The sequence below is a fragment of the Brassica napus genome, chromosome C1 (assembly GCF_020379485.1).
Source record: "Brassica napus cultivar Da-Ae chromosome C1, Da-Ae, whole genome shotgun sequence".
In the NCBI taxonomy this organism is placed as follows: Eukaryota; Viridiplantae; Streptophyta; class Magnoliopsida; order Brassicales; family Brassicaceae; genus Brassica; species Brassica napus.
The window spans coordinates 8,137,748-8,164,152 of record NC_063444.1 but is presented as its reverse complement, the minus strand read 5'-3'; the positions used below and the strand labels follow the sequence as shown (position 1 = coordinate 8,164,152).

Here is a 26,405-nt window from a genome sequence, read left to right as displayed (position 1 = left end):
AATAAATGACTGTGTTGACAATATGACTCTAAAATTCATATAATATGATCTCAAACTAAATAATTATGTTTTTTTGGTATAAAACCGAATAAACCGAAAACCGACGGTATATAAACCGAACCGAACCGAAGTAAATATGGATTTAGAATGGTAGTTATATTTTACTAACCGAAATACCGAAAACCGAAAAAAACTGAATCTAAACCGAACCGATATCCGGATTGAACATCCTATTATCACACTAAGTCCCAAGAGATTGGCATTAAGCTACTACCACTTAGTTGATCCGTAATCTAGTTTAGGTAAACACTTATAATTTGTCAGTTTTTTAGCTGTTTTCGCAGTTTGAGTTCATCATCAAATTTTCGAGTTGATTTAAATACTAATTTTCATTCTTATTTTTCTATTTTCCTCATCGTTTTTTGTTTGTTTTGTTTTAAGGTTACTACTGGCCACAAGACATACTGCAAAATTGAAGATATATTTTTGAACCGTGAAACTGTAGAAGTTATAACGTGATTAGTTTTTTTTTGTCACGAAATAACGTGATTAGTAAATTTGTAATGTTGGCTTCTCAGCTTCGTTCGTTCCCCGTCGTTATCTACCGCCTAATTCCAGTGATCTGGTTGAAATGGAATACACGCGCCGGCTAATATACATCCAGTCCATAGTCGAATTGTAGAATGTAGTATTACTTTGTAGGGACACATGCAAGAAGAATCCCACCGCCAATCACGTCTTTCCATCACTCCATCCACCGCCACGTATCGTCCAAGCGCTCATTCTCCAATCATATGACTCGATCCTCCCGCTGATTAAAATTACTTATAAAACTGTCATTAGTTTCACTAGTTAGAAACTTAGTACTCTATTTCTAAATATAGGTTGTTTTAAATAATTTCGATGTTTCAATATATAAAAAATATTTTTATTTTTATAGATAACGTTTATTTTATTAAAAATTGTATAACCAATCATATTTTACTATTTATTTTGTAATTGGTGAATGTCATTAATTTAAATTTTTTTTAATATGTGTGTTTTAGCATAATCATCTTATATTTAGAAATGGAAAGAGTAATATCGACCATTTGAGCAACATAAGTCACTGGAACCTGTTTTGGGAAAGAACCCTTTTGAGTATATATTTTTTGAACACTAAACCATTAAATTATATTAAAGGCTCAATGGGATAAGTCGGTTACAACCGGAGAAATCTTTGACAGTAAACTGATAAACAAAAACAACTGAAACATAATCAGAGATAGATGTGGCTAAGGGAGAAGCTTCACTTGTAGTTTTGAACACAAAGAAGTTGAAAACAACGTTGAATAACTAACCAAATGGGTTTTAAAGGCGAGAAGTCCGTCAATCTCCGTAGGAGATAGCAGGTTCAGTGAGCGGGTCGTAAAACCGACTCTTTGAAGAACCGTCGATGCTTGAGACGACATAATATGATGGAATCGCAGCGATGACATAGTAGCAATCAAATTTGGCGAGTCCACACTCTTGCATAGTAGTTCTTGCGATGAGGAAAATGATGGGAGGATCGGCAGACTTTGTGAAGAACCGTCGATGCTTAAGACGACATAGTGTGAATGTGTGATGGAGACACAACGTTGATGTAGTAGCGAGAAAATCTGGCATATCCACACTCTTGCACCATAGTAACGGCGACGAGAAAAGGGATGGGATGATCGTAGAGCCAACTCTGTGAAGAACCGTCGATGTTTGAGACGGCGTAGTGTGATGGAAATGCAACGATGACGTAGTACCGAGAAAATCTGGCGAATCCACACTCTTGCACAATAGATTTGGCGATGAGGAGATAAGGTGTCTGTAACAACCCGCCCCGTGGGCCCCAAGCTGGCCCTGCAGGGCACCGACCCTTAACCCCTCACATGTGAACCCTCACTGACTCCCCCATGTAGGTTATTGATGCGCTTGGCGTTCCTCGAACCCAAGACCTTACCCTTTAACAACTCTCCCACAGGACAAGCTGCCACCAATTGATCACCACTTATAAAGCCCCAACCCGCCCACGGCTAATGGCCACGCCTGCTCACTCGGCCTGTGGGCCCCATCCCGTTTCAACGATCGGTCCGTTAATTTTATAAGGCCCGAAAATCTTGTTTACTGACCCTGCAATCACCACCCGACCTTTCCCCGTGCTTTGGCCTCACTCGCACGGTCGCGAATCACTTCTCGATAGGTCACCCATCCTTTCACTACTCCAGCTCAAGCACACTTAACTCTGGAGTTCTAAACGGATGTGTGACTGAAAATGTAAGTCAACTTTGGTGATATAGGTAGCCAAATCAATTCTCTTTAGCCTTTCCATATATCACAAACCGGGATGTTACAATTCACCCCTTCTCAAAAAACGCAATGCCCTCGTTGTGCCTTTCAATAGGTCTCAAGACGCCTCTCGGGCCAGAACCGAGATGGATAACCAGCTCTGATACCACATATAAAGCCCCGACCCGCCCACGCCCAATGGGCCACTCACATCCGCTCACTCGGCCCGTGGGCCCCATCTCATTCCAACAGTCGGTCTGTTAATTTTTCTAAGGCCCGAAAGTCTTGTTTACTGACCCTGCAATCACCACCCGACCTTTCCCCGTGCTTTGGCCTCACTCGCACGGTCGCGAATCACTTCTCGATAGGTCACCCATCCTTTCACTACTCCAGCTCAAGCACACTTAACTCTGGAGTTCTAAGACGGATGTGTGACGGAAAATGTAAGTCAACTTTGGTGACATAAGTAGCCAAATCAGCCTTTTCATATATCACAAACCGGGATGTTACATTTCACCTCTTCTCAAAGAACGCAACGCCCTCGTTGTGGCCTACGACAGGTCTCAAGACGCCTCTCGGGCCAGAACCGAGATGGATAACCAGCTCTGATACCACATATAAAGCCCCGACCCGCCCACGCCCAATGGGCCACTCACACCCGCTCACTCGGCCCGTGGGCCCCATCTCGTTCCAACGGTCCGTTAATTTTTTTAAGGTCCGAAAATCTTGTCTACTGACCCTGCAATCACCACACGACATTTTCCCGTGCTTTGGCCTCACTCACATGGTATCGCGAATCACTTTCCGATAGGTCACCCATTTTTTCACTACTCCAGCCCACGCATGCTTAACTTTGAAGTTCTAAACGGATGTGTGACGAAAAAAATAAGTCAACTTTAATGACATAGATCGCCAAATTAATTATCTTCAACCTTTTCATATATCGTAAACCGGGATGTTAGAGTGTCATGGAGACGTTGCGGCAATTTACTGAAACCGTGTCAAATCTGAGACAAGTTTTTGGAACGGTTAATGGCAATCCTGGTAAAAACATAATGTATTAGATAGAGTATCGGTTTACTGTTAAATCATATCGGTTTGGTTTCATTTTGCTTAACCAATGTAATATATATACAGAACCATGTAACAACCTTTTGGTTATCTCATCCGATTCATTTTACTCAATATAATGTATTCGTTAGATAAGAAATCAAGATTTAAATGCGGCTCGTTGCTTCCACTTAATCATTGACAATGATACATGAACCATAACCATACGGCATGTTAGAGAACTGAATACATTCTCTGATGTCGCCGAACAAATGGTATTAATTGCTTTACTATGTTCCAATAGATTATAAAATATATAGTAAAGAACATTAGTTTTGAGAATGTTTTACGCAATGGTTTCATTATATCGACCCTAAAAATTATTTGGAAGTTATTTGAAAATCAACGTTTAACTAAAGGGTTTTATGAAAACAATTAAATAAAGTTTTCTTAGAAAAAATAATAAATTTAGAAGTATGATTATATTTCTTGATTGGTCGTTTCAAAATATTAATATGTCAGAAGACATAATTTCATGTCATCAAGTGTCGGCTATACTAATTCTATACCAGCTTTTATACAAAGTTAAAAAAAAATTTGTTTGGGTTATTACCAACTATCATGTTGATATATAAATTTATAAGATTTGGAATAATTAGTGAATTATTGTCTATTAAAATAATGATGATTGTTTTTTTTTTTGGTGAGATAGGTAGAGTTGTATATCTTATTTAATTCAGCAGGTAGTTATAAACTCCATAAGAGATTTGACATTAATAAATAACGTCTAAATATGTTTGAAGCATTTCAGACGTAATGAGCTTTTGTTAATAAATGTTATAGATTTAGCTTTAGGAGATAATATAAGCTTCGAAAAGAATAACCTTAGTTCCCTTTTGAGGTTCGGATGGACCAAATTGTCTTAGTTGTTTAGCTGTTACATTCACTTTTTTTTTGTTGGTGAAACTGTTACATTCACTTTGGTCCTTGTTTTGCTTACTTCTATTTAACTAATGCATGTATCACAACGTTTTAAATTGAAAACATGTCCACCAATCGTATTGTCTTACCAATTTTCGGTTGATTTCTAATTTATTCTAATAAAACCAGCTGTGTTTCTTGAAAAGGCTAACCTTTTTTTACTACTCACTGATTGTAAATTATTCTGGCGAATAAAATTTTTCGAAAAGATGAGACGCTTCTTTCTTTTTCCCATTACTTTTTCTTGATTTGTCTTTTATTCATTTTAGGGTATAAAACTTTTGTTTGTTAATTGGTGTATTTTATGGTAAAATACTTACCTAACTATTCCGCCAGATTTTGACTTAACTGGTACATATTTGACAGAAATGACATGAATCAAATGATTTTATAATGAATCAAATGAATAAGAATAAGATTAGATGACAAAAAAGAAAGAATAAGATCAAATAGAATACATAAAAGCAGTTGCTCAAAAAAAAAAATACATAAAAGCTGCGATCACTGAAGCTACCGTGAGGTCGCATATAGAAAACACAACCCATTTTAAAAATGAAAAGACAAAACAGTCCTTGTTCCTGAACAAATCGTCAACCGGTGGTTGCTGCGGAACGCGTAATTTGGAAGCTGATAAGATTCGTTACATTTCAACAACACCATTACCGGTCCGACCGGAACACGTCACCCACCCCCGACATTCGGTTCGGATACTATCCAACCCACTTTTAACCGAAAACATTATTTTTTTTGCCTGTCAAGTGTCAACCACTAATGGAAGTCTTCTTCAGGGAGCCCTATTTTTATGTTAATCTTTAATACCCCTTATATTTTGTATCTTTTAGCTAACCCAACACAAGCATCAAATGTTTTCTTTGGACCAAGTAATCAATAAAACCAGATGTCATTTAATAAACTGTCAGGATTTCGAAATTTTCAAAATTTAATGATAAGTTAAAATCTTAATGTATTTATACTCTCTCCGTTTTTTAATATAAGTCGTTTTAAAATTGTGCACATATATTAAATTTATATTTTCTAAACAAAAACATCATTAATTATTTACTTAACCAAAAATCAATCAATAATAAAATAGAAGGTATATTATCATTGATCATAAAACATTAAGTGTTAATAAATTTCACATGGAAAACCGAAGACGTCATATAATTTGGAACATAAAAATTTCTCTAAAACGACTTATATTAAAAAAACGGAGGAAGTATTAAAATCTTAATGTATTTTATATTTGAAATAATTGCCCTTTTATATTTACAAATTTTAATGATAAGTTAAAATCATAACGTATTTGTATATTCTTAAAATAATTTTATTTATTTATCTTAAAGTTTATTAAAACAAAACTGTTTTTGAAAAAAGTTACAGATATTTGAGATATTTATGCATTTATAATTTATAATAACATAAATCTTAAAATTTAAAACTGACATTTCATAATTTATAATGATATTTGAAGTAATATATTCTATCAAAGCTATATATGTGTTGCGGATAAATATAACTATCGAAAGAAATAAATTTCATGAAAAACTTCAGAAACTCAATGGATTTACAATTTTTATATATTTATGTCAATGTGAGGGATCGTGTGGTTTTAAAAGAAAGAAAGGGATAAATTTGTAAGGAAGTATCGGGTAAAATCAGAAAATATATTCTGTATATAAACACATCATCTCGTACACACCACCATGTTTTATTATACTCTGTTTTTTTTTTCTTTTAACAAAAAAAGGAACGAATCAGTGTCGGCTCTCGGGTTCCGGAAAAAACACACACACACAAACATTGTACGTCGGATCCAAAACGCGCGTTACTACGTCCGTGAATCTTTCTTCTTCCGCCATTGCTCGGAACTCGCGTCTTCGGGCAATGTGCAGTAACTGAGTCACCCTCCGAGTTAGCAAACCGAAACTTGGAGGTTCAGACTAATCCCAAGTTGGGTTTTGTGAGAAACCGCGTTTCCAAGTAAGTGCGATTGCGGCTGAAACTTTCTGTCCAAGAAAGTTTTATTCTTTTCCCAGTGATTCTTTCTCGTTGATTTCTCCTACGTAGAGGAAAAGATTTGTTCTTTCATTACTTTCTGTAAAAAAAACATCCTGACACAATCTAATGCCCTGATCAAAACTTTCTGGTGATTTTTTTTGTTCTTTTGTTTTTATTAGGTGGAATTGAAATCTAATTAAAATCTACTAAAAACTGAAAAACCATTTATTTTAGACACAAAATGATGTACGCAGATAGTTCGGATTTAATCTAAAGCTAAGAGATTTGTCTACTTATGTTCGGATCTTCTCTTTTAAGTACTTTTGTTTTCCTTTGCTCAGAGTTGTCTTTTTGGTACTATAATTGCCATTTTCGTTAGCTATTCTCCTTTTTTACATGTACTTCTATTTTATATATTCTTTAATTATTTAATTTCATGTTCCAGAATGTTCAACTTCAAGCAATGGGTGATTCTTGTGGTATGTTCGTTGGCAATCTTGAAAGCAGAAGGATTGTTTGTCAATATTACATTTGTTCGAAACGCAGTCGCAAGAGGGGCCGGTGAGTTTTTATATATATAATCTTTAATTTGGTCAATTTTTTTTTTTTTTGTGTGTTTAATAATTGAAATTCATTATTACTTGGCAGTTTGTTTGGATGGTAGTCCACCAGCTTATCATTTACACAGAGGTTCTGGAACTGGAATCAATAGCTGGTTGATTCAGCTTGAGGTCTTGTTCTGTTTTTTTTTTTCTTTCTAAGCTTCTATTGTGTTCTGTTTGTTCCTGCTTTCGTTTACTCGATGCTCATATAAAATTTGATATTTGGGATACTTATAATTCTGAATGAAGATTTTGTGGAAATGATTGATTTTTAGGGAGGAGGATGGTGTAATAATGTAACAAACTGCCTTAGTCGGATGCATACTCGACTAGGTTCATCCAAGAAAATGGTGGAGAATCTTGCGTTCTCAGCTATTCTTAGCAATAAGAAACAATATAATCCTGGTAATTTTTTACTAATTCTTGATCAAACCTAAGTTTGTTTTTATTTATAAATTTTTATCTAATGGGTTTTGAATGGTGGATTCTTGGAAATGGCAGATTTTTACAATTGGAATAGAGTGAAAGTCAGATACTGCGACGGGTCATCATTCACCGGAGATGTGCAAGCAGTGAACCCTGTGAGTATTAACAAGAAAACACTTTGAGATTTTTATATTTTTAATGCTGTAAAGGAAGAGATCAAAATCTTCCTTATTCGATAATCATAAATGGTGATTTGATCAGGCTACTAATCTTCACTTTAGAGGTGCTCGAGTTTGGCTAGCCGTTATGCAGGAGTTGCTAGCTAAAGGCATGAGAAACGCTGAGAATGTTAGCTTTCCTTTTCCTCCAACCTCCAAGAAACTCTTTGCAAACTTTTTGATCTTTAAAAGTTATCTAAAACGTTGATGAAAAAACTATGGCAGGCTGTTTTGTCTGGGTGTTCTGCTGGCGGGTTAGCTTCACTGATGCATTGTGACAGTTTCCGTGCTCTATTACCGATGGGTACCAAAGTAAAATGTCTTTCAGATGCTGGTTTCTTTCTCAACACGTAAGACAATTGTTTCATTCTTTATCTGTCACTAACAAAGACCAGTGATTTATAGTCTAACAAAAAAAAGACATTTCGTTGGTATGTTTTTTCAGAAGAGATGTCTCAGGAGCTCAATACATTAAATCATACTTCAAAGATGTGGTTGCTCTACATGTAAGTGTTTATTTGCTTTCTCCTCTATAGTGGCACTTATTTCTCCTCTATAGTGACACTTATTTCATGTTTTTTTCAGGGATCAGCAAAGAATTTGCCGAGGACATGCACATCAAGATTGACCCCTGCTATGGTAAGAAACATTCATGTTATCTCTTTTAAATTCATTTTCTTGTCTCTCTTCAAATATTACTCATATAATCATTACCAACAAAATGGCAGTGTTTCTTCCCGCAATACGTTGCTCGCCAGATTAGAACTCCTGTATTCATTCTTAATGCCGCATACGACTCTTGGCAGGTACGTTCACTCTTTGTAACTTACCCTAGATGTTCTAAAACAGATCTTTCAGAATAATCCAAGTTCTAAAAGCTCATCTTTAAGTTTCATATATCTTTTTCAGATAAAGAACATTTTGGCTCCCCGTGCTGCTGATCCTTATGGAAAATGGCAAAGTTGTCAACTTGACATCAAGAATTGCCAACCAAACCAGCTCAAAGTTATGCAAGGTTAGCGTCAGAACCAAAAGCTATGCAAGAGCGTGATATTGTGTTTTGGATGATGTTTTCTTAACATCATTGCATGGTTTTATGTTATTTAGATTTCAGGTTAGAGTTCTTGAGCGCGGTGATAGGTCTAGGTAGATCTTCATCAAGAGGGATGTTCATAGACTCTTGTTACACTCACTGCCAAACCGAGACACAAACTTCATGGTTCTGGCAAGATTCTCCCATTCTAAACCGAACGGTAAAATTCACAAAAACTTTTTTTCTACAAATTTTTGTGAAAATACTAGGTCATAATATTAAATAAAACCAGTATACATTTGTGTCTTTCTGATCATTTTTCTTGTTAATTTTTTTGATTATGGGAGCAGACAATAGCAAAAGCTGTTGGAGATTGGGTTTATGACAGAAAATTGTTTCAGAAGATAGATTGTCCTTATCCATGTAACCCTACTTGCCACCACAGGGTTTTCACTCCTCAAGATGCTCCTCCAATTTAAGAAATACATATAGGTTTACTATTCTTTTAAAAAAGAAAAAAGATACTTATAAATGACTCATTTGTCATATTATAGTGAAATATTTTTAGGTTTTAGCTATAGAAAAAGAAAAGGTGTGATTGATTCTTGAGTGTTGAGAATACGCAAAAGGAGTAATTTTCTTCAGCACATGTGTGTGCTGAAGTTGCTCTGTTTTCTCTTCCATTCTTATGTAAAATGCAAAATTGTTACTTGTATTCGAATAAATAAAGTATAATTTTTTCATAACTCAAGTTTGACGCCTTTAACTTTTAAGGTCTAACAGCGACAAACTAAAACAACCGTGGCTGTGAAGGCAGAAAAGTAAAATAACAGTAGTGAAAATGTTGGAGATTAAAAATGTTTGCTAATCGCTATAATAAGAGAGTTACACAACATGTATATATTGCTTGGAATACCAGCGTTCACGAGAGACATCACTAACAACACCATCGTTTTTCTCTAGATTGCAGATGTTTTGCATTTTCTTAATCATAGTTGCAAATTGCAACTTGCACTCAGTAGCGGACGTAAGTGTTATGGAACGGGGTTATAGTTTTTTCAGTCAACAAAAAACATTCATTAAACCATATTTAAACATTCATAAAGTGGCAATGCTAAAATCTTAAACTTTTGCTGTTTGTGCTCGATGCAAACCCCATATGCCATAATGCTGTTTGTAACTTTGTATTATTGCGCTTAGCACGCGGTATCAGATCGCCAATTTTCCATAGAAAACAGAAGAGAATCAATCTTCATATTAGATCTCGAGGTAGCTTCCTTAATTAACAACTATTCTTTTTCCGTCCTAGAAACCATGAATACTCAAACCTATCAATATACTTTTTTTTCCTAAAATACTTGTCTACAAAATTAACATCAACCCACTGTCTACATGAACAAGAGCTTTACAGTAAATAAACATCACATTACTCCTGTTAATACATAAAGCTAAAATAGAGAAAATCTGAGTTTTAAATCTTGATATTTTTATCGTAAAGGTCCAACATGTTTTGGCTGTTGCGCAGCTAGCTAGTCGTTCGGTGCACCGACACTTTTTCCTTCTTTTTTGATTAAAAACTATTTCCTTCATATTTAATTGTGCTCATAGATTTATAAATCTCAGTTTAAGGTTTCGCAAACTTTAAAATGAATATTTTTTGGACAGCTCTTGTGCTGAAATATTCAGATGATATATAATGAGTTTCCAAATAATAAACTACATATAAACAAGCCTTTTGAAAGATTTTATTATAATTTAATTTCTATTAAAATATAAAGAATATCGAACCAATCAAATAGATTAATCACTACTTTTTTCAGAATGTATTTTGAAAATACATCGATCTATGGATCCGGTTAGATTTTAAGAACACTGAAGTCTTATGAAATATTTTTAAATTATATATATATTTTTTATAAATCTTATATGAATAAATAGTTTTAAACGATTACCAGATTTCTATACCAAAAAATTCTCGTTACATTTTTATAAATGTTTGCTATAACCCAGAATTAAATTTTGAGAGCTAGGATGAAGGGGAAAACATGTGATGATTGGTTTCCCGAGAGCTTTTTACGTTTGGTAACGGTTGTTGGCGTTTAGAAAATAGAAACAATCACTGAAAATGCTATAAATCGTTTTAAACCGCTATGAACCTTTTAAATTTAAAAGTTGATTCCAGCTATCGTTTATGGTTGTGAGAGGGTAAATTATTTTTTAACAAAAAGCTATATAACTATAAAATAAAATATTCAATTAAATTTTAAAATTGAAATAACAGTAATACTAAAATATTATATTATATTTTAATTTATACTATAACTTTTTTTAAAAAAAGTATTCTTTATAACTTTTTAAAAAATTTAAAAGTATAATTTATAAATATAAATTTTATATTTATTATAATAATATAATTTTTTAATATTTTTATAATTATAGAAAATGTAAATATTGTTAATTTATTATTTAACCACTGATGTATTTGGTAGTTAGCCAGTCATAAATATCTCGCAAACGCACTAATTTCTAACCGATGTACCAGTCGTACAAATCTCTTAATAACGTTTAAAATCGCAACCATCCGCATCCTCAAACGCCTGCAACCGCAACCGTTAGGGTTACACTAGTCAGGCCCTGGAAAGATATGTAGATGTCTTTGAGTTATTTTTATCAAAAAATGTAAAATCTATTTCAAAAGATATTATAAAGATATTAAATGTATTGTTTTTAATATGTTTTTTGGGTTGAATTTGCTAGTATAATTATTCATATTATATAATTTAGTTTATTTACTTATAAAAAGGTATAGTTTAAAAAAAAAGATGCAGTTTTCAAATTAAAATCTCATAAAAAGGTAGTTCTCCAATTTTTTTCTTTATAAATCTCAGTTTAAGTTTAAGGTTTCACAAACATTAAAATGAAATTCTTGTTGGACAGCTCTTGATTTTAATGTTGAAACAGACTCTATAGCCAAACAGGTTTATCACAGATTTTAAGAACACTGAATTTGACTAAAGAGTTATACAACGTAGTTTCTTGACGTTGGATAACATGGCGAATCTACTGACATACACGCTATGCCATTCACAAGTATCTTATAAAACAAATAAACCTTTTTGCAAATTAAAGCAAAAGAATATAATTATAAAGAAAGTTATAAAGTAAAAGGTGTATTTTTTTTTTTGCAACTTGTGGATGATTGTATTATATAATTGAGAAGACAACAAATGGCTGGCTTCCATAAACTCTCTAAAGCTCTTCCTTTTAGATTCCTCTCTATCCATTTCATAAACTCGCCACAAAAAAAAAATCAATTTCTCTCTCTGTAAGCAAAGAAAACTAAAGGACTCCATTCTCGGAAGGTAAGCTTCGTTTTATGATTTTTTTTTTTTTTTATTTGAACTTCCTGTCACCATTTTGTTCTTACTAAAGTTGCTATCATGTTATGGAGTTGTGTTGTTTATTTCGAATATATGGTTTTATGTTGTCTTTTTTGTCACGTGAGGTTTTAAGTTTATTGTTACTAAGTTACTCATTAGAAATCCAGAAGCGCGCAAATTAATTTTCTTAATTCTTATATTTTGCGTGAATGGCATCGTCGCATCGATAGTTATTGAAACGTATGTGATTCAACACATTTTTATGCGGTCCAATACGTTGTATTCTTTGGATATGATTTCTTTTGATATCATTTGCTTAACTAAATTATCTTGCAAAGACAATATGATGTAAAATGGTATTCGGGTATCTCAAAAGAACAAGGAACCGTAATAGCAACTAGCAATGTCGTTAAAATACGGATTTAATAATTTTATAGTGGACTATACTTTGAGCAAGATAATAATTACTGACAACCTTTTCGGGTTGTCTGAGAAAAGTCGAAGACACGCACATGGAAGAAGAATGTATTTTCTTCAATTCCTGGATGTTCTATAATTATATTTGTGGTGAATTAATGATCTTTAGTAGTGTAGATCTGCATTAGTATTAATGCGGATTAATGGAATCTTACAAAGAAAATGGAATAGAATGGTTGAATAACTGAACATATATCACAATACCACATGATATGTATATATATCAATATATTTTATAATTATTATCATGCATGTTACCATATAAATCTGCCAGTAGAAAATATGTATTTAAATGTTTTTTTTACCAGTACTTGGAAATTCACTGTTATTTCAACATTAAAATAATTGGACAAATACAAGTTTTTTTTTGCAAATGAAAGAATAACAAATACAAGTTTCGTAGGAAACTTTATTTATTTTAAAATTGTTATAGAATGGGGAAGCTTAAGCAATGTTGGTCAAGTGTGCTAGTGTTGTCCATGGTGGTGATCGGAACAGGAGCCGTCCCCATCACTTATCTACAAAGCGCCGTAGCAAAAGGAGCCGGTAATATGCACTTAACTATATTCATATAATTCAAAAAAAAATTACATTAATTAAAATCGATCAATTCAAAATGTTATTGACAATTGCTTTGTGTTAAATATATGTAGTGTGTTTGGATGGAAGTGCACCAGCTTACCATTTCGACAAAGGGTTTGGTTCGGGAGTTAACAACTGGATTGTTCACATGGAGGTAATAAGAGTTCTGATTAGTAGTACCGAGAATCGAAAGTATCGTGAAGACTGAAATAAATTTGCAGGATGAAATGGCATAAATATTACTATTTGTTGCCAATTTGTGGACGCTTATATATATTTATCGATTGAATATATATCGTAGTAATTTGAAGTTGTGTTACTGATAATAACTTAAGAACTTGCGGAACCACTCGGCCATTCTGCGGTTTCTGAATCAAATTATCATAACCAATATTCAAAATATTATCTTGCTGGCATATAAAACAGCTATCTAATATATATGCTAATTGCTAAGTAAGAATGTATTGAATAGAATTTGAAATGTAAATGTTATATCACAGGGAGGAGGATGGTGTACCGATGTGGCTTCATGTATTAAGCGTAAGGGTACAATGAAGGGTTCGTCCAAATTCATGAACAAAGACTTTGGTTTCTCCGGTATCTTGGGTGGCAAGCAAAACACTAACCCAGGTCTAACCTTAATCTTCTTCTATTTTTTTCTTTATCCAACGTATTTTTCTGCTGAGTGTTGACGATCAATGGTCTCAAAACCTGTGATATTTTTTCAGATTTTTACAATTGGAATAGAATCAAAGTACGTTATTGTGACGGATCATCTTTCACCGGCAATGTAGAAGCTGTTAATCCGGTAATTAATTTAGTTGACTAACTTGTGATATTTATGAAGATTTATTTTATATTTTCGTCCTAAAATTCACATTTTTCTTGTAAATACTTTTAATTTGTCATATTAAAAATTGTTAGATTTATGATAGAACATATTTGAGTATTTTCAGGCGAATAAGCTGTTCTTCCGCGGTGCACGAGTTTGGCGTGCGGTGATCGATGATCTCATGGCTAAAGGGATGAAAAACGCTCAAAATGTATTATATAGTATTCAGATTTTCAACATCTTTCTTTCTTTGAATCAAAATAAGTATATTAATTATTTAATAATTTAGAGAGTTCAATTTTTTTTTTTTTAACCTTTCTCAGGCGATACTCTCCGGTTGTTCAGCCGGAGCATTGGCAGCTATTCTACATTGTGACACTTTCCGCGCTATTCTTCCTCGGACCGCTAGAGTCAAATGTGTTTCCGACGCTGGTTACTTTATTCACGGGTAATGTGAAATAGCCAAATAGCCAGTCACTGCATTATAGTTTGTGACATTAGCTAATAGAACTATATATTGATCATTTTCATTATCATCACTAACTGGATTTTATGAAACAGCAAAGATATCTCAGGAGGATCATACATACAATCTTATTACAGCAAAGTTGTCGCACTCCACGTACGATTCCTCTCCTCTCTCATTGAATATTTTCATTATTGTAAATCCTTATAGATAAACCTAAAGCCAGTCTTGCTTAAACCATTTTGCAGGGATCTGCAAAGAGTCTTCCTGTTTCATGCACCTCAAAAATGAAACCAGAACTTGTATGTTCTTCATTATATATCCCAACACCGTTGATCTCGGCACACTTTTTTGTATATACGGAGCGACACTAATGTGTTCTTTGTTCATTTTTGGCAGTGTTTCTTCCCGCAATATGTCGTCCCTTCCATGCGAACACCGCTCTTTGTCATTAACGCTGCCTTTGACTCCTGGCAGGTAGGATAGATTCATTTGTTACATTAATATTACAAACACATTCATATGCAAAAAATTGATACATATATTGAATTTGGTGACATTTAGATCAAGAACGTTTTGGCTCCGACCGGAGTAGATAAGCGCAAAGAATGGGCGAACTGTAAGCTCGATCTCAAGAAATGTTCGGCCGCTCAGCTCAAAACAGTCCAAGGTAACTACTAATGTCGTAGTTAAACCGATTAGGAGGTTTAGTACACGGATTCTGTTCCGGTTTATAAGCCAAGTCCTGTCTATATTGATTTGGTACGGTTTGATCAGATTTGGCTCAAACCCGGTTTCAAATCCAATGCATATCTAATTTCCCAAAGAAACTAAGTTATGGCTCGGTATAAAACATTTTTTGGTATTTACATCTTTCTTTTTCACCTCTGGTTTGAATTGGATCAGTTCGGTTTATCTGAATTAAACCTATATGAAAAGAGCTTGGTTTGGCAGTATAGTAGAGTAAACCGGGTTTGCTAGTTAATTAGACTAAACCGGGTTTGGTTTAAACATCTCAGGGTTTAGAGATCAGATGATGCGTGCATTGTCTCCGATCCACAGTACTCCGTCGAGAGGATTGTTCTTGGACTCGTGTCACGCTCATTGCCAAGGAGGAAGCGCCGCCTCTTGGTCCGGCGCCAAAGGTCCCCAAGTCGCCAACACGGTAACATAAATAATATTTTTCAAAGGATCTTTTCAGTTTAAACTTAGTTTTGCTTTTAATTAATTTACATTTTGATCATTTGCAGAAAATATCGAAAGCAGTTGGAAACTGGTTTTACGGTCGGAGTGCATTCCAGAAGATAGACTGCCCTTCGCCGATTTGCAATCCTACTTGTCCTGCGATCTCTACTGACGAGTAGATCTTATATTATTGAAAAAGAAATGTTCTGTTTTTAATTTCAACTAAAATCTCTCGAAGAGTTTAAGACAACTGCAGCAATATTGAATAAAAGAGTATATTTTCCCATTCAGTTCAAGATTCTCTCTTGTAATAATCAAGTTTGGACTGTATTCAGGAGTTTAAAAGTGATTTATATTAAAATAAATTTAAAAATATTTTTTTCAAATTTAACATTATTGAATTTTATATTTTGAAATGCACTATTATTGGAATTATTTTAAATAAAAAACTAACACTTTAAAATCAATAATATTAACCATAGTTTGTATTTTATATTCTCTTTTTTATGGTTTGTATTTTTTTTGTGTATTTGATTTTATCATAAAAACTTCCCAATATTATTGATTTTGACCATAAAAACTATCTCCGAGGAAATTCACCGAGGAAAAAAAGAGAGAAATTCTTTAGAATAGTTTTTTTTTAATTTTTGTCACAAAAATAAACAGCAACGAATAAAATAACCAAAATAAATTTTTTTAAAGGGTAAAAATATATTTTTACTTTAAGGTTACCTAATCTAAATTTATGGTTTAGGATGTGACTGGTAACCATCATAGAAACAATAGGAATAGATAAGAAAAGAATGAGTATGAATAAAATTTTAGGAATGATGAGAAATGATGGTTCTTTATCAAAATTAATAAGGAATAGATTTGTTTTATAATTCTCTACAAACAAATGAATGAAAGGAAAAACTTATTCCTCATGAATGGTAAAAAATTTAAGGAATGCTAAGGAACATAGTGTTCCTCTTCATTCCATAGGTCACCATTCAAAGTCTTAGGATCTGACTTGTGACCATTCTGGAAATAAGAGGAACGAATAGGAAATGAACGTAGAAGAATAAAATTGTAGGAATGAAAATGAATGATTGTTTCATCCCATATTTAACAAGGAATAATTTTATTTTTTGTTTCTCTAAAAAAAAAGGAATGGTAGAGAATGATAAGAAAACATTATTCCTTGTGAATGATGATTTTTTTAGGAATGTTATGGAATGCATTATTACTCGTCGTTCATTGGACACTATTCATACCCTTAGAGTTAAGTGGAGGGATTTTAAGAATAGAGTTTCAAATTAAAAAAATATTAAAAATAAATATTAAAAATTTCAAAATAAAAAAGAGTTATTTTGATCATTTTCTTTTTTGATAGCTATTTTTGTGACAAATAAAAATGATTATTCTGGAAAGTTACCAAAAAAAAAAAAAAACTTCCCGGTATCATCCGGAGTTTTTTTAAAAAAGAAAAAGAAAATACAGACACTTTAAAATGAGTCAATTAGGCTAAAACCCAAAAACAATTGTGAAATTAGGAGAATACCTTAAAATGAGTCAAATCACAAAAGTTTTCAAATTTATACGAGAGAGAGGGTACAAAGAGGCTTAAATACAGTGATTCGTTGAGTCTCTACCCTTTAGGGTTAAAGCTTCCGACTTTAGTTGAGGAGGGTCGACGAAAGTTCATTGCTTTATAAATCTATCGGCTGTTTCAGAGCGCACCGATGGATTCTGCGTTTGTTGATAGAGCTTGGGACAAATGGGTTACTGGTAACCTCGGCTCTTCAGGTAAATCTTCGATTAGGGTCCTCCTCCTTCTTTGCGAGAATGTCTTGTTGAATTGAACAAGAAAAACCCAGAAAAATGTAACTTTTGTGATTTGATTGTTTTGAAAATCTTTATTACAGGAAGTCCATTGAAGGCTGCTGTTTTGATTAACTACGACCCTACAGGACCTTCTCGTCTCTTATCAACAATGTAAAGCAATCTTAAACAAAACTTCTTCTTTTCAAGATTGGTTTGTGTACCCTTCACTCAACCTTGAGGCTGAATCTGAGTTTCTTTGCAGAGATGAGCAAGAAGGGATTGATCTCTATCCAGTTGAGCTGAAGCAGTTCATCGATTTCATGAGACGTGGCAATCTTCCGACCGAGACCTTTGTTCTTGGATCCAACCAGTGTAAGTTTTTGTTCTTCTTCTGTTTTTGCTTAGGAGAGTGTAGTTTTGTGTGGTTTTGATAACTATGGCTTGAGAATTTTGTAGACATAATAACATCGATTCACGAGAATTGGTTTGCTGCTCGGTGCTTGAACACAACACAGCCTGCTGGTGAAGGAGCTATTGTTATGCAGACTGCTGTTTATGTATTGGTTGCTCTGTGAGTCCTCTTCACGCAGATTTTTACCGTGTGTTTTTAATATTGAAAACCAAGATTTTTACTGTGTTTTTTCTTGCAGGTATGATGGATCGATTGGTTCAGCTTCTCGAGCTATGGCTGCAGCTGATCACTTTGCGTCGCAGCTGAGTCGAAAAAACTTATAGCTTCATCTTCTGTATTGAAAGTAGCAAACTTTGCGTATGTTTTGGGAAGTTTTATGAAGTAAGATGAATGTTTTTTTCATTCATGTCTGAGTCATAAGTGTTGTTCGGGTAATTAGGATCATGTTTGCAAATGTCTCTTCGGACATAAAGGATAGACCCTACAATTACCATTTAAGAGCAAGTGGAGACACCTGCAATTAACATTTCAGAACATAGTATCGAGATGATAATCAGAGAATGAAGCAGTTTCTTTTATTTGATTAGCAGTCTAACTGTACTACAAAAAGAAAATCGGAAACTGCATCAAAGAAAAATGGGTTATTCTGTAAATATGGAATTATATGTTTCTATAAAGAATATAGAGGTTTGGGTTGAGCTTGAAAGTGAAACTTCAGAGCCTGACAAGAACAAGCTTGACTCACATGATGCTTTCTTGTTTGTTTGCTTGTAAAAGATCAAACACTTTTAAGATCATCTATGCTGCATCCTTTAATACAGAGCATACTAGTCCCAAAGTTAAAACATTTTTGGGCCCGACACAACTTATTAGAAGGTTCAATCTTGGTTTCAATTTATTGCAAGGTGTATTTTTAATTGGTTGGTTTTGTGTTTTTATAAATAGAAAATGACTGTTTCTTTTTTGTTTTTATTGATTTTTAGTTGATTCATTTTATTCAGATTAAGCATTTGTGAGTATGCTACACATGCTGCATTAAATTAGCTGAAAATATCTATAAAACTTAGGAGAATCTTTTGCCATCATCAATTAAAAGTAAGATCTTGCAGAACTGATTTCTTCAGTAATGGTTGTATTATATTAATGTTCAAAATGCATAAAAAAGAGGAGCAGCTGAAAATAAAGGAACATGCCCATTGACAAAAAAGCAGATAACTTTTTGACCAAATTGCTGAAATCCAGTTAGCATTAGTGATTGTACACACTACAACCTAGACTAGACCCAACTAAAAGGTGTGTAAAGGAACAAAAGATGCAAGAAGATACATAAAATCTAAAACATGATTAATCTAAAAAACGCAAGTAGACCCAACTAAAAGGTGCGTACCGTTGACGACTTTGTGTGTAATCCTACTCCGGCAGCCTCTCCGCACCTTGCTGCAATGTCGGTAGATCCAGACATCTTCAGAGACGGTTTTTAACTGCTCTCAAAACCCATCGGTTGGGTTATTCAACGTCGATTTCGACTTCTTTGCGTTTCTTCGAACGCGGGCTCTAGGAATACAAGTGAAGCTTCTCTACGGTTTCTTCTCTCCTTAGCCACATCTATCATTCGTCATGTTTTAGTTATTTTCGTTTATCACTCTACCGTCGAAAATTTTTCCAGTTGTAACCGACTTAGCCCTCTGGGTGTTTAATTTTAATATAAGCATTTGGTGTTCAAAAAAAAAAAAAAAAAAGATTAATCTGCGGATGAGATGCATCGTCAAACAACCAACCAACTTAGATAGTAAATACATGACCAGGCCAACTAGTTTTATTATACAGCTAGTGTAATTGTACGTCACACCATTTGTTCTTTTAGTCTTAACAATTTAGGTAAATCAAATTTGACTATTTTACCATTAACCAATTAAACGCCATCTTCTTGAATCTCACCGTCAAAACCTATCAGAAACGCTAAAGATTCTCAAGAAAAGAGCTCTTTATCGTCATATCTACCCTTTTAAATTAAACTATAAGAAGACTTTATAGAATTAACTTTTGGGAACAGACTGAATCAAGAAGTAATCACATCAACAATCTCTAACATGTTCAAAAACTTAGATCTTGAATTCAAATGTTCCACAGCATCTAACAAATTCCAAAGTTTAATATCACTGAGTTTCACGATAAAGATTTTAACTTTTAGCCTAGAAAGAAAAAACAGAGATTGAAGTAGAAATGAAACCATAACAGTAGGCATAAAAACAAAGAATATGAAAGAGGATAAGAGTATATATTTCTTCCAGATCCGTTTGGGTTTCTGCTGGTTTTCACTTTCACCATCAAGGCTCCGATTCAGTTGATGCAAGGCGGGATCCAATCCCTGCTCACAAACCAATAAGGAAAATCCACGTGGCTGTGTCAGCGAATTAGTCCCGACCTGCACCAAGCGAATCCGAGCCCGGCGGTGACTCTATCATAACCTCTCTGTCTCTACAAATCTGAAAGCAGAAGAAAGAGAAGGAAGCAGAACTTTAGGTTTTGTAAATGGCGAAATAGTGTTTCTCAATGTTCGAACCCTATCAAACGAAGACAACCTTAGCCTAATGTGTAGGGTATTTATTACATGTTATAATCCATTCACCTACTGACACGTGTTTTAACTTTTAAGAGGTCTTCGCTTTCAAACTGTGAATTTATTATATGGTGGAGATATGAATTTTTCGACCTAGATTTTTATCCTTTTTAGTGGAATGGAAATTACGGAAAAAGCCATCATCACTCTCACTCGTACGTGGTTTAACAGTTAACCCACGTGAGCCTGATCTGTACATGTCACGTGGACTTCTTCTGCGTCTTCCACTTTTGACTTTATGATGTAAATAATAGCCTTGTTGATATTTGTTTCCTATGTTCAAAGATTTTTAAAAACAAGAGAGTATTTTGACAGAAAACAATAATATCTCATTTATCATTTGGAATTCCTAACATTTAACCATTTGTAGTACGAAACTACCACACTTTAAACTACAGCCAATTCAAATCTATAAAGTTTCAGTTTTTATGGTATGGTAAAATATAACTTTTATCGACCAGAGCTAAAATATTTAAATCTGATTTGCTAACTTTAGTTCTGTGTTTTATAAGGTAATCTAAACTCATGAACGATATTGATTATAGTGATATAATCTACATGTCCGCTCTCTCATACACGAATACGACCGATAATTTGTTATAAACTGAGTCTGAGAATTACGAACGATCCTGGCAAACGCATATTATAAATTTATTTACAGCAGGAAGCACCAACATGAATTGATCCAACTTTCAATAATTTGATTTCTTATTATACAACTTAATCACAATGTACACTATACGTGGTGTAGATTGTAAAGTTGTAAGAGAGTGCCTGAACATTGAAGAATGGAACAATGGATAAGAAGGGTATGCCGAAAGAGAATAGCGATGATGTTAACTACTTTCCCTAAATTGCTCCATAATTGATTTAATTAGTAAAGCTTTTGTGTTCTTTAAACCGGAATATTCGGAAACATCACAACAGGGGATATTCAGAAGGTTGGTACGTATTATATTCGTAAACATTTGTGATCACCAGATTTTCACGTTGCGGTTCTTTATGATTAGATATATAAAAACTAAATAACTTTAATAGGAATATATGTATAATAAATACAAAGAAATTAAAGGAGAATCAGATTCTATTAATGTGATAATAGACAAATGTGCACAGTCTATTTCATGGTATAGATTCTAGACCAATGTGTGTGAATGAATAATGGTATTTTCCAGTCTTTTACGGCGCCGACAGTTTGTTTTTCTCCATCAAATTTGAAAATTTCACATTACAAATCTTCTCTGCAACACTTTTTGATATTTTTAATCTCAGATAATAAAAAGCATATTCCGAAAGATCTCAACAAATCTCTCTTGTTTATTTAGCATTGAGAACATTACAAAAGAAGTCGCGTGAAATCGCAAATATATTTTTAGTATTCTGGTTATGCACGAGTCAGGTTTAGTTTGTTCAGGTACTAAATAACATTGGTTCACTGTCACTGATTGCACTTTGACAAAGATAAGATTTGGTGGGGATATGAACCCGAGCATGAACAAGTTGAGTCTCAAGATACTTGAGCATAAAGTATAAAAACATCGACAGTTGACAAAAAAAGAAGAAGACTAAAAACAGGCAGGAGATCGGTGTGTTCGTTTGTGTCAATTGCAATCATCAAGGCTATTCCACTCTTATGACTCGAGGCTTATGTTTTAGAATTTCTTTCATCTTTGTATTTTAAAATTCTCTTATGGTTCTGGATTTTTTTATATCTTTACCGGGTTTTGTCTCTAGAAGGAAAGTTGTGTGTACGACCACATTTGACATGTTTTAATATATTCTTCAGATGACAAAAAAAAAAGAAGTAAAGTGTTTAAAAAGGTCTGAGCGGTACATAACATCCTTTTAACATCCTTTTGATAGTTGAAATTTCATTAAAAAGAAAAAAAGTAAGTGTTGAGTCCAACTTGATAGGGAAGACAAGAACATAAGAGAAAGTTCATACATATGAGCATTCTTGGGATGTAAAACTAAGAATCAAATCACACTGAACAGAATGATTCTTACTTAATGGAAGTGTTAAAGAGAAAATAGGGATGTAAGTTGTAGCAAACAAATTGGCCAACACAAATATCTTTTTTCTTTTTCTTTTTGAATTATACAGGGCTATCATAACCCCACAGAAATTGTCCAGACTAGTCACATGTTGCCACATGTCAGTCCCCTGTCCTTGGCGATGCCGAAATGTTAATTCCGCAGTGGCCGGGACTCGAACCAACACAAATATCATAAGACCAAAAACTCTAGTGCGAAGCCCTAAATTTTAATGAACCGCTTGTATTTTTCTTGTAAAATGACAGTAAACAACTCGAATTGTGATATATGGAAAGACTTAAAAAGATTGATTTAACTATCTATGTCACCAAATGTGACTTACTTTTTCTGTCACACATCTGTTTAGAATTTTACAATTAAACGTGCTTGAGCTAGAATATTGGAATGATGGATAACCTACCGAGAAGTGATTCGCGATATTTGTGAATGAGGCTAAAGCACAGATAAATGTCATGCAGTGATTGCAAAATCAGTAAACAAGTCTTTTGGACATTAGAAAATTAACGTACGGACTTTTAGGTGGGATAGAACCCACGAACCGAGTGAACTGATATCTTGCACATTTGCATTGTTTTAACTCTTCATTCTCGCATGTTTTGATCATTTAGATTAGGAATTATGCATTTTAGTTTCCCTTTTTACATCGCATAAGTCTTTATCAGGTGTTGGAGTGTCCATTGGAGTTCTTGGAGATACTTATAGGCATTTGAGATCAAAAAATGAGTGGAAAAATGTTGTTTGAGCGAACAGAGCACCGGAGCGGGATACGGGAGCGACCTACGACACCCGCTCCAGACGAAACGAAAACAGCACGACCCCTTTGCACCGGGGTGAGACACCTGCTCCGAGCTCAACCTCTCGTCGACAACTTTCGAGAAGTGGAGCGACCTGGTGGAGCGACGTCATGAACCCGCACGCGACTTGAAGACGTGAAGATGGCGTAGAGAGCGACGTCCCGCAGCGAGGTTATCAACCCGCTCCAGATGTGGAGCGACCTGGTAGAGAGACGTCATGAACCCGCACGACTTGAAGACGTGAAGATGGCGTTTAGAGCGACGTCCAGCAGCGGGGTTATCAACCCGCTCCAGATGTGGAGCGATCTGGTGGAGCGACGTCATGGACCCGCGCGCGATTTGAAGACATGAAGCAAACATATTGGAGCGACGTTGCGGAGCGAGGTGACTAACCTGCTCTAGATGTAGAGCGACGTGGCGGAGCGACCTGCTGTACCCGCGCCGTGTACTTTCTTTTGATCGATAATTTATGTTTTATTTGGGCCTTTTAAATTGTGGACTGAGCCCATTAAGTTTTATAAGTCATATAAATACTCTCTAAACCTAATGTTAGAATCTTAATCTTGTTTTTCTATCAAATCACAAGAACTTTTAGGTAAAAGATCTAATCTTGATCATTATCTTGTGTGATTGCTTGCTTAACCTGATCACTAATCATGATTAACACCAAATCACCATTGATTCTTGGGTTCATCATGAAGATTAGTGAGTAGTCATCTTTGGATTCATGGGTTAGGGAGACTAAGGGTGATTAAGCTAGATCTAAGGTGTTTTAGTATAGATCCATCTTGTTCCTTCCTAGTAGAGTGCTTCTAATGCAATTTTAGAGTTGACCTCTCTAAAATTGAGCTTTAGGCATTTCCCACCCGATAGGTGTTCGATGAAATGCCTGAACCAACTCTACTATGCTTTTAACACTCTTTACCATAGAGATTTGATGTTAAAGGTGTTAATATGGCTAATAGGCTTGAAATTAATGATTCTTAGATAATATTCAACCAAAGAGATTTGATGCTTGAGTTATCTTAGTGAATGAGCATTCATCTAGAGATAGATTTTGTTTAGGATTGTGTCTAGGTCTAAGGTTAATAGATTGATAGAAAGATACCACCTTTAGATTGAAACTTGATCATCCAAGGTCAATTCTCTTAGCCCATGAGTTCTTCCATTCCATAAGAAAGGAAAGCTTTGTTCTTTATTGCATTTTAGTAGTATTCTAGTTCAAAATCATCTCACCAATTGATAGCACTTAGATTAAGCATGGTCTTGCATTCCCTTTGCTTTAGAATCACTTAGAACTGGTTTGACATCCTTTATACTATAACATTTGATTAGGAGCCTTGAAAACTCATATTCATGTTGGATTGCTAATTTTGTGGTAGAAATGAGTAGAGTCGAAAATTGAAAAGACTAGGGTTCTTGAGATTTGGGAATATTCGAAATTGCCAACATTGAGTTTGAATGTTGTTTGGATTGAGGTATTTGGTTGTTTTAGAGTTTGCTTAGGAAGTCCTCTCAATTTAGAGCACAATTGTTCAATGAAAACTTACTTAATTGTCATTTTAATGCTTGAGAACAATGAGAAACTTGCTTCTTTGGTTATAACTCTATCACTTAGGCCTAGTTCTCTATTGATGGTGCAATGTGATAGTCTTGCCTAAAGCTGATTGTGCAATTGCTTGAATTCACATTTGCAACTTTATTTTTACTCCTCTTTTGTTCCTCTTGCTAATACTCTATAAAGGTTTGAATGTTACATGTACAATGACAAAGACAAACAAAACAGATATGGATGCTAAGAAGGCAGCAGCTGCAAGGAGGAAAACTGCACTTAGGGGAAAGCCCCTAGAACCTTCTGAGCCAAGCCAACAAGGAGTGGAGAGAACATCTAGACAGCAAGTTTTGGCTGCAAAAAAGGCAAAAGAGAGAGAAAAGAAAGAGGGTAAAGCTGTGGCATCTTCTTCTATGGATGAAGGAGAAGAAGAGCCAGCTCCTTCAAAGAAAGCCAAGATGTCTAAAGAAAAGGGGATTGCTGTTGAAAGGGACAGGAGCAAAACACCAACTGTTGAAGAGTTATACCAGCACTTGGCTAAAGGTGTTTCTTGGGTTCCAACGCGCTTTGCTGACACCAAGATAATGGAAGAGCTAGGAATCGAAGGAGATGTTAGGACAATGCTGCAGCACATGAAGATGGAGAGCTTATATTCCATGGCATATCCTACTTATGTGGAACCTTCATGTCAATTCCTAGCAACTCTTGAAGCTACCTTCCATGAAGTCGAGCATGTAAGGCAAGTGTGGGGCAAGATAAAGTTTAAGGTCAATGGAAAAACTCATTTCATGAGTTTCAAAGACATTGGAGCAATGATGGGGCTTGAGGACAATGAAGATCCAACTCTCCCAAGATTCAACAAGCTCCCTACAGGTGTTTGGAGAGTGATAAGTGGCAATTCCCATGCTACTGGTCATGACAAGAATTCGACCATCAGACATCCAGCAGTGCACTATCTCCACAGGATACTTGTCCACACACTCTACCCTCGCAAGGAGCCAGAGACAGTCAATGAAGAAGAGCTGAGACTACTCTACCGAGCTGTTAGAGACAATGTCACACCTGAACAGCTTGAGGAGTTTGAGGAGATTGATGACATGACGTTTCCTACAACTAACATCTTCGAAGACTTCAGAATGGTTGGTCTCTTTGTGGAGCGCCTCATGTACTACAAAGATTGGGTTTGGACTACAACTGATTCATCTCCTCAGCTTGGAATTGGTGGTTTGATAACCCCACTGCTGATAGCCAATGGTGTGAACTTGGGGATTGATCCCAAAAGACCATCATTCATTGATGCTCCTTATTTGAGGATTGCTACTTACATTGGTGGGAGGCATCATGAGAAGGTTGTCTACACATACTACCACAAAAGAAAGATGGTTGAGTTGTTGCTTCCAAATAGAGAGCTCACAAAAATAGAGAAGCCGGGGGTCATCCACTTCAACATAGCTGAATTAGAGTTCTTTGGACCCCATGGCCCTATAGATCATGTGACTGCTCCTAGAAAAAGGAGAGGTGGAGTGAGAGGTAGTGTAAGAGCTGGAACAAGTGCTGCTACACAAGGGGAATCTGCTACCCCCATCTATGGCCCTCCTCGCTACCACTTGACTCAGCGCTCAACAGCCCTACCTC

The 26,405-nt window shown here is 34.9% G+C and overlaps 3 protein-coding genes across 3 annotated transcripts; all 3 read left to right on the top strand.

The window, feature by feature from the left end:
- Positions 1 to 5,858: 5,858 nt before the first annotated feature.
- Positions 5,859 to 9,360, top strand: LOC106377082 (pectin acetylesterase 8). The gene is made up of 13 exons (XM_013817243.3): positions 5,859 to 6,312; positions 6,776 to 6,891; positions 6,979 to 7,061; positions 7,208 to 7,337; positions 7,434 to 7,513; positions 7,620 to 7,706; positions 7,802 to 7,926; positions 8,022 to 8,082; positions 8,162 to 8,215; positions 8,305 to 8,382; positions 8,486 to 8,591; positions 8,684 to 8,829; positions 8,960 to 9,360. The coding sequence occupies exons 2-13, from the start codon at positions 6,777 to 6,779 to the stop codon at positions 9,086 to 9,088; spliced, it is 1,194 nt and encodes a 397-aa protein (XP_013672697.1). The 5' UTR covers positions 5,859 to 6,312; position 6,776; the 3' UTR covers positions 9,089 to 9,360.
- A 1,954-nt stretch (positions 9,361 to 11,314) lies between these two features.
- On the top strand, positions 11,315 to 15,821 carry LOC106377080 (pectin acetylesterase 7). The gene is made up of 13 exons (XM_013817241.3): positions 11,315 to 11,971; positions 12,900 to 13,012; positions 13,120 to 13,202; positions 13,549 to 13,678; positions 13,777 to 13,856; positions 14,005 to 14,091; positions 14,204 to 14,328; positions 14,442 to 14,502; positions 14,595 to 14,648; positions 14,746 to 14,823; positions 14,911 to 15,016; positions 15,366 to 15,511; positions 15,597 to 15,821. The coding sequence occupies exons 2-13, from the start codon at positions 12,901 to 12,903 to the stop codon at positions 15,708 to 15,710; spliced, it is 1,176 nt and encodes a 391-aa protein (XP_013672695.1). The 5' UTR covers positions 11,315 to 11,971; position 12,900; the 3' UTR covers positions 15,711 to 15,821.
- Positions 15,822 to 17,053: 1,232 nt separating this feature from the next.
- Positions 17,054 to 18,247, top strand: LOC106377081. Its single transcript, XM_013817242.3, has 5 exons — positions 17,054 to 17,319; positions 17,439 to 17,508; positions 17,600 to 17,709; positions 17,794 to 17,908; positions 17,988 to 18,247. The coding sequence occupies exons 1-5, from the start codon at positions 17,256 to 17,258 to the stop codon at positions 18,070 to 18,072; spliced, it is 444 nt and encodes a 147-aa protein (XP_013672696.1). The 5' UTR covers positions 17,054 to 17,255; the 3' UTR covers positions 18,073 to 18,247.
- Positions 18,248 to 26,405: the final 8,158 nt, after the last annotated feature.